This window comes from Schistocerca piceifrons, chromosome 2 (assembly GCF_021461385.2).
Source record: "Schistocerca piceifrons isolate TAMUIC-IGC-003096 chromosome 2, iqSchPice1.1, whole genome shotgun sequence".
NCBI lineage: Eukaryota > Metazoa > Arthropoda > Insecta > Orthoptera > Acrididae > Schistocerca > Schistocerca piceifrons.
Window position 1 is genome coordinate 174,863,545 of NC_060139.1, and position 13,099 is coordinate 174,876,643.

General features: G+C 37.9%; 1 protein-coding gene across 6 annotated transcripts in view; it reads left to right on the top strand.

Annotated features, from left to right (window-relative positions):
* LOC124776844 (protein Mpv17-like) overlaps positions 1 to 13,099 on the top strand; it is a 323,979-nt gene that overhangs the window by 226,116 nt on the left and 84,764 nt on the right. For all 6 annotated transcript variants that reach the window (XM_047252010.1, XM_047252012.1, XM_047252009.1 and 3 more), the window contains one exon: positions 10,563 to 10,784. In XM_047252010.1, coding sequence (XP_047107966.1) covers positions 10,563 to 10,784 — 222 coding nt within the window. The remainder of the gene's footprint in view (positions 1 to 10,562; positions 10,785 to 13,099) is intronic.

Below are 13,099 nucleotides of genomic sequence, written 5' to 3' on the forward strand. Positions count from 1 at the left end.
TTTGACAAAATTTTAATGCAGCTGGAAAGAAGGGTAGAGAGTGAAAAGGATCTACATGAAATTTACATCTCCCTCAGTGGCAACCCATTTTTAAATGTATTGACTGAGGATCTGCAGAAAAATGGAGCTGATCTTACATGAAAATATTCAAAAGACTTGAATGCAGATGGTTTTTGCCAGGAACTTGTTGCATTCAGAAAGCTGGTAACCAAAATTAATGAAAAATCAAGCAGATGCGACCTGTTACAACATCTGTGCAACCATGACTTGCAAAAAGTGTCTCCTGATGTTCATATAACTTGAAGGATGTACTGCACATTACTAATGACATCTGTAAGCTGTGAGTGAAGCTTCAACAAACTGAAAACAATTAAAAACTATCTGTGTTCAACAGTGAGACAGAAACATCTGTCTAGCCCCGTGGGTAGCCACTGAAAATAAACCTGCCTCTGAGACGAGCTTTGATGAGCTAATAGATTCTTCTGCAGAAAGGAAAGCACAATGTGTAAAACTGTAGCAAGATTAGAGAGAGAAAAAAATGCTGGGAGCTAAGGTTTAAAGAAATGTGTACTGTCTTGCTTGTCTGTTGTCTTTACTGGTTGTTTGTTTCCTATATCTATTTTTATGTCACACACAAGAGAAAGTTATTAGCTAATAGGTAATAAAGAGTGCAAATTTATTGAAGGTTTCTTATTCTCCCAGTCACAAAATTTTTTTGAATAATTTGTCTCCAGTGCTCAAGGAGAGGGAGTGCCACTATCATGTTTCGATCCGGGTTTGGAAAAATCGTAGATCTGGGGCTGCCTTGGCATCATTACTAGTTTTGTGACTCTCTTAAGTGAATAAACATTTTTAATCCTCCTTACATTTGAAATAAAATTTCCGTTTATAGTTTGAGTTAAGCTTAAAACTCCCAGAGTGATTTTGTCAAAATTTGCTTTATATATATCTGTTATTACTTAGGGTTTACTTAAAAGTTTGTTTTTACTTTCATTTTCATATATTTTAACTTCATTAAGTGATTCTACTTCTATTTCAGCTAAAATTTATGTAATTTTTGGGTGCAACATCGGTGCAATATGCAGTTTCATTCGTGAAATGTGTGACAGTTTGTTGACAAACATCCACTACTGTCAGTCTCTTTACATTAAAAATTACATTTTCAGTATCTTATGACACTGTATTATTTTCTATAATACAAGTGTTTTCAACATTACTTGACTGATCTAATGCTATTTTTAAAAAATCAGATTACATGTGTTGTGACTCTACCATGGGATTCGTTTTTAGTGCTGCTGTCTGGTTATTGAGGTTTAAATTCTCTTTTCTCAGATTTTCACTTTATTGTCCATCAATTCTATCAGCCAAATAGTTTTCTGATGCCTTGGTTCTACCAATCTGTGATTGTTCTAGTCCATTCGGCATCTGCCCTAAACTATTACTTAGACTATGTGTCATTGCATCATTTTAAATGCCTGAACTGTTATTCATTGTCTCAGTTTTACTTTTTATTTTCTTGAATATGTTACCTTGCTTTTTAAACTGTTCCTGCATAAATGATATTGTCTGTTCACTTAACTTGTTGTAATAATTACATAAAAATTGTGTAGCCGCCTCCTGTTTTTCCATAGTGAAAACTTTTTGCTTAACACAGTAGTACTAGTAGTAGTAGTAGTAGTAGTAGTAGCAGTAATGATGATGATGATGATAATAATAATAATAATAATAATAATAGTGATAATAATAAAAAGATTCACAGCATCTAATACACTGTCTTTCACTACAGTGCAGAAGAAATGGATAATTCAAAGTGCTTATCATGTTTCATGTTTTTAGATTGTGATGTAATAGATTTTCAATAATTCAGTTTTATTTCTCTTATGTCTTTATTGTTGTCAGTGCCATCCACATCTTCAGTTTCAGCTTTTTCTTTTTAATCTGAAATTTTTTTTTTTATGCATAGGCACCAGAAGCTTAAAAATGGCAATATTATGGAAAGGATAGAGTGCTACTCACCTTATAGCATAGATGTTGAGTCACAGAAAGGCGCAACAAAAAGACTGTCAAACAAGCAAACTTCAAACTTCCAGCCAAAAAGGCCTTCTGCAGTCTGGGTGGTAGGGGTAAGGAGGAGGCTGGGGCAGGGAGGAGGATGGATAGCAGGGTAGGGATGGGGGAGAATAAAGTGCTGCTTGTGCGGGTATGCTGTGAAACCAGTCATGTGAGGTACAAATTAAGCTGCAACCACTGTGCTGCATTGTATGTGGTCATGACAACCAACAAGTTGTCTGTCTGCATGAATGGCCACTGACAAACTATGACCAAGAAGCAACTGGACCATCCAGTTGCTGAGCACACTGCCCAACATAATGTTCTTCATGTTACTGACTGCTTCACAGATTGTGCAATCTGGAGCCTTCCTACCAACACTAGATTTGTGAATTTTGCAGGTGGACCTCTCTCTGCAATATATCCTATGTTGCTTTAACCCTCTTGGCCTTAACCTTCGTAAGTCATTGTCTTTGCCCATCTATCTCCTTTGTGCCCACTCCAGCACTACACAGCCCTCTATTCCACCAATGCACCCAGGTCTTCTTACATTTCTCATTTTCCATCCCCCCCCCCCCCCCCAACCCCCTCTCCCAGCCCTCTGTCTAACACCCCAACTGCAACTAGCTACCCTATCCTCTCTCCACCTCATCCCTATATGCTCCCACAAGCAGCACTTTACTTTGCCCCATCTGTAACTTGCCATCCCTCCTCCTCATCACACCAGCCTTCTCCTAATCCTAACACCGAGATTGCTTCTCCCATTAGGTGCAGCTGCTCACAGCCTGGCCTCAGCAGCCAGAGAAAATGATCGTGTGTGTGTGTGTGTGTGTGTGTGTGTGTGTGTGTTGCATTTTTATGAGTGTGTAGATGTATATTGTTTAATTTGGAAGGAGGCATTTTTGACCAAAAGCTTACTTGTTGGACAGTCTGTTGTACCTATCTGTGATCCAACATCTCCGCTATATGCTGAGTAGCAATCTATCCTTTCCATAATAGTGTCGTTATTCTATCCTGGATATTTGATTGTTTGAAACTTAAAAATGATAAACAAGACTGTCTTGACAATTTTCAACAAGTTAATCTCAATCCACCAAACAAAAACATATCCAGTTTACGTGGTTATGAATCTGTTACTCAACTTCTTGACTGTAGTTGATGTTGAAGTGAGGTGAGCAATTCTTTGCTGCAGTTATCTCCACCTGTAAGAAAGTCTTGGCTCTTTGTATGTCAGGAGCTGCACATCAGGTTAATCAAATCAAAAGGATGTGGCCAAACAACAATAAAATACTTTAAAAAACTTAATTATTGCACCACAGATTGCCACAGGTTTAACATCTCAAACATGACGTAACACTGATTGCCCATAGCAACTGCTGCTGTTGCTTATGTACTTTCTAACAACAGAAATGTTTATTCACACATTGTTTTAAACATACTTTTTAAAGTTTACAATTAAAAATTGATTGGTTTTACGAAATTGTTTACATAATTTTGATCTATGTTTCATTATAAAATTTACAAATCAATTAACATGACGAAATATTGTAATCATTGTGACCAAATTACATGAAATGCCTTTCTACAATAATGTTTGAATTACTTTTCTTGATAACTTTGTAAATTCATATTTTATTTCTATACTAATGATAATTATGTGTCTTTATCATTAACTGAATAACAATTACTATCGCTTTTCTATATAAGAATTTTGTAGATCATAGATTGGACTTTTGTTTAAGTGATTTTTACATATGTAAAGTTATTGATTAGATTTATGACATATCAATTATATTTCATCTTAATTACACTTTAGACACCTCAATTTCATCAATACAGTGAGTTAACAATGCATAGTTATAGGTTTACATGACTTTGCATAAAGTTCAGAATGTAGTATCATATATTTTGAGAAGGTTGGAATCAGAATTTTCATTAAATTTCTTCCCAATCTGGTACTGTACAAGTTCAACATTTCTATTTTTGCAGTGCTACTCTTAATTTCAGTGCCTGTCTTGTCCATGAGTATCTGGACACTAACTTTAGTAGCTTTTTCATACGACCATTGTTTCTTTGCATTTTATGAGAGATCTTTCAATAACATTTTGCTACAGTAGTCTTATAAAGCTTAAGGCCCCCTTGACAACCAGATGTGTGTCATTCAGTCACTGTTTAACACCTACTGAGCAGTAGCCTCTGTTTCTTTAGAAGTTTCTTTACAGTGTCTGTATACCATAATGTTCTACTACATGTTAGGTTGCTACACAAGTTCATAGTGTTTTTCCATAATTTCAATAAACACAAAATATACATTTAACAGAGACTTTAGTCATCAATAATATATTTTCCTTTTATTTACAACAGTCTGCCAGTTGCTGGGATATCTTTTCAATTCCTTGACTGTAAAAATCACTTGGTTTTGTGGTGAATATTACACCGAGCCACATTTAGAGTGCATTTTCGTCTGGAAAGGAAGTTCTTGAAGGTTGTTTGACAGAGAGTGGAAAATGTGAAAACCTGTGGGCACAAAGTAATGTGAATAAGATGGGTATGGAATGACTTCCCAACTGAGCACCTTTATAGTGTTTTTTGTCAGTATAGCTGAGGGCGAGTGGACAATATAATGGAGTATCATACTTCATGCAGTCTTCCTGGGTCATTGCTCTTACACTGCATCTGCAAAATATCTCAGTTGTTGACTATAAATGTCAGCAGTGATGGTTACACCTCAGGGAAGCAGTTCAGTACACCACACCATGGCTGTTCCACCTGATGCATAACCCTATCTTTAGTGGATGCAGGTAGGCTTTTGATAGGGAGTTGATGCTTTGGCGGGGCTCAACTGCACCTTTGTTTTCCTTGTGTTAGCGTAAAGGCACCATTTCTCATTCGAAGTGATGATAGGGGGTAGGAATGTTCGATGTTGTTCATGAGTCAATTAATTATGAGCAAGCAGAGATGCACATTATGGCCACCAGCAGGTTTTTGTGATTTTGGCTTAGAGCGTGCAGTACCCATACACCTGTTTTTTGAACCTTCTCCATTGCATGCAAATGTCACACGATGGTGGAATGCTCACAGTTCATCACATTTCTGAGTTCTTGAGTACACTGATGTGTATCATTGTGGACTAATGTGTAAAACAATCTTCATCAGACCCTGAAGGTCTGCCTGAACATGAATAGTCACTGATGTCAAAATGTTTCTCCTTAAAATGAGAAAACCATTTTCTTGCTGTGATCTGTCCAATGCCATTATCCCCATACATGGTGTAAATCTTTCTGGTTGCCTCTGCTGCTGTCAACCCTCTATCAAACTCAAGAAGAAGAATGTCAGAAATGTTCTGATTTCTCCACTTGGCACTTCATTTTCTAGTATCCATTGCTCCACTCACTATATCCAAATGGCAAAATGTAAACTCAAATGGCAACAGTGAACTACAAATAAAAAATGACAATTGATAAGTAAACCCATAGCATCTGAAATACCAACATGCAAAACGAAAACCTTATGAGCTAATGTACCAGCCATATATATATATCTAACAAGTGAATAGTCAACTTTTCTTTTAAATTTGAATTACAGTTCTTCCACATTCACCTGTCCAGAGCTAAATGTTTCAAGCTCCTCGTTGAGATACAGTACTGCTCTCTCTTTATCTAGTTTGCTGAATACACAAACCTTACTGCTTGTGTCATTTGCCCTTTATTCTTTGATAATAATTGTTCTTAAAACTTTCTGACAGTCACTAATACCAGTTTCAGTGTGGGAATCTTCAAAGTGGGTAGGCCCATCTGTTGCCATGAGATTCAATATATTTCCATCACGAGTGGGCTTCTGAACTACCTATACAGTGTAGTTTTTGGAAAAATAATTTAGTAATGTTTTGTAGGATGTCTTGTCAGGCCTACCTTTTACAGAGATGTAACTATCCGATGATTCAAGTATGATTGGGGAATGTACGTACTAGCGAAGTGAGGGTTTCTCCAAAGTTTTCATTTACATCTTAAGGTGACTCTGGTAGCTGATAGAAGGATCTGCTTATAAGATTATGACCACCCTTGATATTGAGTGTTGCTCAAACTATCACACTTAACAGCTTTAATTTCTATCTCGGTGTATGTGAGTTTCTTGTGTGCAATGGCAAATATCCCATTTTCATTTATCATTGTCCTATCTTTTCCATAGGCACTTAAATTTCCCCCAAAAATATCACTGCTATTACTTTCAGGTTTTAGCAAGTTTTCTGCACCTAGTTTTATGGGAACTCAACTGCTTTTTAGGGAGCACTTTAAAGTAGGGCACATTGGTTTGAATGCTTCGGCATAATCCAGTGAGCCACTTCATGAGACAAAATGAATGCTATTGGTGTGGTAACCATTGAAAGTGGCACTTTGCTCGGGCTATTGCTACCATATGTCTTGCAAGTTAATCCACAGCCCTTAGCCACGTCGGATACCAGATGACTCTTATGATGTCATATTTGCTTGTTTGACTTGTCAGAGAGAGATGCCATGATAGCACTAAAAAAATGTGACTGAAAGGTGACAAAATATTTTAAAACGGTGATTAGAAAGTGACAACTCATTTCAATAGACAAATGTGGCACAAATAAATAGTTTTTGTTTTTGATAGTTCCCTATCAAAACAGCCGGTTAAGACCGTGATAATTTTCTCTGTTATTGTCTTGGACAGGTTATGGCCATTTTTTTCCTCCATACAAATTTGTTAATGCACACAGGTACATTGGTAATCAGTGTTGGTCCTTTGATAATGGTAACAACAATTTTTTTAGGTTACTATCTCTTAAGCATAGTAGCAAAAAATGAATAATCACACAATATTTTCTTTTCTCAAGATTTTTCTAAGTGGTTTCCACTTCCCTTTCTTCCACTCTTTCTTCTTCTTTCAGGGTCCATGCACCCTCAGGCATACCCTGGACTGATTTTGTTGCCTTTAAATAATTTTTTTTTTAAGTGAAGCTCCATGGATAGTGGTGTTCTTCTTTCTTTTCTTTCTAAGCAGCTGTGTCATAGTCAATTGATTTTTTTGTGTTATTCATCTTTTTAATTTCATCTTCAAAATGTCTTTGGTTTTGTTTTCTTTTTGCTTTTCTTCTAAGTTTTCTTTTCCTTTCACATTCTTCCTTGTAAGCAGTTTAATTTGGGTGCACTTGTTGTCCATACCTATTGAGCTTTCAGTCAATGGGCACAGACAGAATATGGGGGTATTGTCCCAAAGTATCCCTCACAGTCAAAACACTGTTTAAAAACCTTTTTGTCATGGCTGCCTTCTCTTCTCTTAATATGTGCTTTGAAAAAGAATACCTTCTGTCTATATCCATGTTTCGTTGGGACAGTGTAAGAGGGACCTTAACATGTTTCAGACATTTGGATTCTGTAACTCACATGAGTCTCTTTTTGAGATGAGCTTCTGTCATCTTTTTAAAACTGTGGACTCTCCCACTTACATAATAAATAATCTTTCCAGACATTGAATGCCATCATTTTTGCGACTTTTAAGATGTCACTACAGCAAGTGCTCTTTATTTTTTCTTTGACTCTAAAAAAAATAAAACTTTTCAGTGGCATACTTGATAAGCACATTGCATGTTTTCGAGGTGCGCTGTAATGTTTTTGGGCATTCTTAAGAAACCACAACTTGTCACATTGTTCCATTTCACTAAGCTCTCTTGTTACTAGCCAGCTAACAACTAGTTGTTAAAGATGAAGCAAATTATCCAATATAAAGAGTTCATTATGAAGAACTTAGGAAATGCTCTCAAATTTTCTCAAAGCAGAAACCTTCAAGACTTGAGCCAAAAAGATTTGAGCTGTGTTTTCTATTTCTGTATGCAACTTATGAATCAAAATTATCATCTTTGAAAACATTGTCTTAACTTACTCAGTAGTTCTGCAGATCAAATCGTGGAATGAAGTGAAGAGGTTTTTTTTTTTTTTTTTTTTTTTTTTTTTAAAAAAAAGCGTTGACAATGGCTTTATGGTTGGTTGGTTGGTTTGGGGAAGGAGACCAGACAGCGTGGTCATCGGTCTCATCGGATTAGGGAAGGATTGGGAAGGAAGTCGGCTGTGCCCTTTCAGAGGAACCATCCCAGCATTTGCCTGAAGTGATTTAGGGAAATCACGGAAAACCTAAATCAGGATGGCCGGACGCGGGATTGAACCGTCGTCCTCCCGAATACGAGTCCAGTGTCTAACCACTGCGCCACCCCGCTCGGTAATGGCTTTATGGCTTTGTAGGATTTGGGATGAACAGTATTGGAATTATTTTTTGGGGTATGTGCTTAAGAAAGTAATATTGAATGCCATCCCATTGTTCCATAATCCTGTTGGATGAAGATGCTAAGGCAAGCAATGTTGTCGTTGCATGCCTCAAAGCTTGTGATATGGAATGTTAAACTTAGACTGAATTCCTTCAAATTCTTTCAACTGAATAGGACAACCCTCAAAATAACTGTAAATATTGATCAGGAATTAGGTTGCATCTTCACCTAAGCATTCCAAAGCCTTTACATCCAAAGCCTTTACATCCAAAGCCTTTACATCCAAAGCCTTTACATAGGCATTATGCATAGTATGAATGTTGCAAGTTCTGATGTATGTAAGTTGTCTGCCATGGATCAGCTCGACATCACCATTTAATAGCTTTTGAACTATGTACCTTTTTTGAGCCAGTCACTATGAATTTACATTTTTCCTATCCCAAAAAAATTATTATCAAATTAAACAAGAGTATCATAGCATCAATTTTATTATAAAAGCAAAATTAGAATATGGAACAAAAACAGAAGCAGTTTTACTGGAGGAATATTTGATGCTTATAACAGTTATGCAAAATATAAAAAAAGACCCTCAAAATTAAAAAAGGAACAATCTGTCTCACATTTCAGAAGCCCCTCAGGTTAGATTTTATTAACTTTCATCATTGGAGCATTCCAAAAAGTTAAATGAATGAACATGAATACAGAAACTTGTAAACAAAAGTAAATAACTTATTTTCTTCCTAAAATAGCAGGAAAGGTTGAAAAACATGATAAAAATTAAAAAGATGTCAGTGTCAAAAAAGGTGATTGAAGGTGAGAAAGCTGACTGACCCCTCAACCTGCTTGTCAGTTACTTCAGGCTGCTTACTACCATGAGGTGGGTGTGGCTAAACACTAATCCACTCATGGTAGATGGTACAGTCTTCATTTCAATATTTCTGATACACACAACTCAGTGTATTGAGTAGACGATGATTCTTTTGCCTTATACCCACTACCATACTCATTCATATACAGCCACCAAAAAGGAAATGTAGGTTTCACTTCCTCATCTAGCGTTCTTTATGGATTTCTCATTCTGCTGTGTAATCCTTCTAAGGTTTGCTCATGGAAATAATGTAAGAAGATGCAAATCTCAGTAAATTTATAAACTGAGATGATGACAAGCCTTTTGATTTGTTCCTATAAATTACCTGAGTATCTCAGAATAAGATTCCTTGGTAATACTTAGAGTGGGGAAGGATAACATACTGCATAAAATTGTTATTTGTGGCCAAATTAACTGCAAATGTATTAACACTAAATAAGAAAATGATTGATGTCAGTACAGATAAAAGACATAAGGAAATTCATAACACCTGCTTCTACTGATTAGTGAATTCATTGGCCCCCATCTGCATCCCAGAATTTTTTTGCCCATGTTGGGGAAATGTGCAAATCAATGAAGCATCACATTGTTACCAACAATTAAAAAAGTCAGATGACATTCTAGAAACACAAGTGTTAAAAAAAAGGTGATTCACAGTGAGAAAGGTGACTGACCCCTCAACCTGCTTGTCAGTTGCTTCATACAGCTCAGGCTGCTTACCATCGTGAGGTGGATGGGGCTAAACTCTAACCCACTCCTACATCAACATCAACATCCACATCTACATCTCCTCTCTGCAAACCACTGTGAGGTGCATGGCAGAGCATACATCCCATTGTACCAGTTATTTAGGGTTGCTTCCTGTGCCATTCATGTATGGAGCACCTGAGGAATGATTGTTTGAATGCCTCAGTGCATGCAGTTATTATTAAAATCTTACTCTCACAATCCCAATGTGAGTGATAGGTAGGGGATTGTAGAATATTGCTAGAGTTACCATTTAAAGCCAGTTCTTAAAACTTTGTTAATATACTTTCTTGGCATAGTTTATGTCTGTCTAATTCAGTTCCTTCAGTATCTCTGTGACACTCTCCCATGACTGTTTGTTCTGTCCTCCTCTGTATACATTCAATACCCCTGTTAGTCCCTGGTCCCACACACTTCAGCAATATTCTAGGATGTGTTACACAAGTGGTTTGTAAGCAATCTCCTTTGTAGACTGATTGCATTTCCCTAGTGTTTTTGCAATAAACTGAAGTCTTCCACCTGCTTTAACCATACCTTTCTGACAGGTAAATGATCCATTATTGTTAAAATTTGAAATAATAAATAGTAATGTATGTGTATCCTTTTTTGTTACAGGGTCCCACATTACGAATGTGGTTTGGACTTCTTGATACAAAAGTGAAAGGAAGTCATTATGCTGTTGTGGCTCAAAAAGTTTTATTGGACCAGTGTATAATGGCACCTTTCCTTTTATTGCTGACCCTTTCTGTCCTTAACATATGTTCAGGGAAAAGTTTAGCTGAAGTTAAAGAAAAGTTGGGAGCTGATTATGGGAGTATTTTGATAACAAACTATAAAGTAAGTCATTCTTTCACCATATCAACTTTCTTCCATAATACTATGGCCTTTTTTGAAAGCTTAGGACTGGGTGATGGGTAGTGTTTATTCTGTAGTTTGTTGAGCATCTTTCACATGGACTGCTTGTTGTCTTTTAACTTAAAGTCCTCCTTCATTTATCTCTTAAATCTCACTAAAATTCTTGTGTTGCTTTACTCCTTTATGATTATTAGGAACTTTGAAACAGTATAAAATGATTTACATATCACAGATGACACTAACTTGTATTTTTCTTCATATTTGTTGTTCATAAGCACTTTAGATGATCAGCTTGTGTGTCATGAAATATTCCAGTTTAACATCACAGGTCAGTAAAACCCTAGGCTATTATTAGTCTCAAGAATGCTAAAATGTGGAAACTCCAGGTAAGAATATCAACAATGTAGGAAAAGACAGATTGCTGCTTACTGTAAAGAAGACACATTAAGTTGCAGACAGGCACAATTAAAAGACACTTACACAAAGCTTTTAGCCACAGACTTCATCTGTAAAGTTGAGACACACACATTTCATACACACAAACAAGCACACGTCATGCACACAAGACTGCAAACTCCAGCATCTTGGGTTTTCCGTGATTTCCCTAAATCGCTTCAGGCAAATGCCGGGATGGTTCCTTTGAAAGGGCACGGCCGATTTCCTTCCCCATCCATCCCTCACCCGAGCTTGCGCTCCGTCTCTAATGACCTCGATGTCGACGGGACGTTAAACACTAATCTCCTCCTCCTCCAGCATCTTGGGTCAGGATGCAACTATCATTTGGGATACAAGCAGCAATCTGGAGGGAGCGAGTGGGGAAGGGTAAGGGATAGTAGTGTATGGATGGGAAGAAAGGTGAATGCTGTCTGGTGGAGAGTGCAGGGACTAGAATGCCAACGGGTGCAGCATCAGGAGGTTGTGGGGCAGGGAGGTGGGGAGAAAAAGAGCAAAAAAGGAGAGGAGCAGGGAAAGATGGGAGGATGTGTTGGCTGAGGGTGGTAGGTAAACAGGGTGGGAAATGAGAATGGGGAGGAGATAATAGGACAGAGGGGTGGAAAATATTGGGTGGAGGGTGTGGGAACAGTGTGTTCCCATAGCTTGAGGCGGGATAGTTACAGGAGTGGAGAATGTGTTGTAAGGATAGACCCCATCTGCAGAGTTTAGAAAAGCAGTTGGTGGAGGGAAGGATCCAGATGGCTCAAGTAGTGAAGCAGCCATTGAAATCAAGTGTGTTATGTTCATCTGCATGTTGTGTCACAGGATGATCTACTGTGCTCCTGGCCACAGTTTGGTGGTGGCCGTTCGTCCTGTTGGACAACTGGTTGGTAGTCAAATCAGTATAAAAACCTGTGCAATGATTGCAACAGAACTGATAAATGACAAAGCTGTTTTCACAGGTGGCCTGGACTCTGATGGGGTAGGATAAACCTGTGACAGGACTGGAATAGGAAGTGGTAGGTGGGTTGGTTGGGCATGTTTTGCACTTGGGTCCTCCACAGGGATATGATCCTTGTGGCAAGCGGTTGGGATTGGGAGTGGCTTAGGGCTGGATTAGGATGTTGTGAAGGTTGGGTGGGTGATGAAACACTGCTTTAGGAGGGTTGGGGTATATCTCGAGTAGGATGTCCTTCATTTTAGGGCATTGTGATAGGTAATCAAAGCCCTGGGAAAGGATGTGTCAGTTTTTCCAGGCCACGGTGGTACGGGACGATGAAGGGGGCACTCCTTTGTGGCTGGTTATTGGGGGTGGTGGGAAGGTTGGGATGTTAGGGGTATTAGGGGTAATGACATGGGAGATCTGTTTGCCGACTACATCTGGGGGTAGTGCCTGTCTGTGAAGGCCTTGGTGAGACCCTCAGCATACTGAGCAAGGCACTGAGTGGCAGACAGTCATGATGAAAAGACTACTAAACATTTAAGCTTTTGGCCCAAAGACCTTCTTTGGAAAAAGAAAGCACATACATGCACACAAGTACAACTCACACACACAAGGCCACTGTCTCGAGCCACTGTGGCCTGACTTGTCAGTGTGTGTGAATAATGCTTGTGTTAATGTGTTTGTGCTTTCTATTTTGGAGGAAGGCTGTTTGGCTTAAAGCTTAAATGTTTAGTAGTTTTTTCAGTGTGCATGTCTATGACTTGGTGCTTCATCTATGTGGTGATCATCCTTTTCATAATACTGGTGTTTCTTGATAAACAGTTTATATTATTGTCTTCAACAGTTGGCAAACTATTCTGTGCATAATAAAAGTCAGCAAGATATGGTGTGAATAATAAATTAATTAGTGTGTGTGATT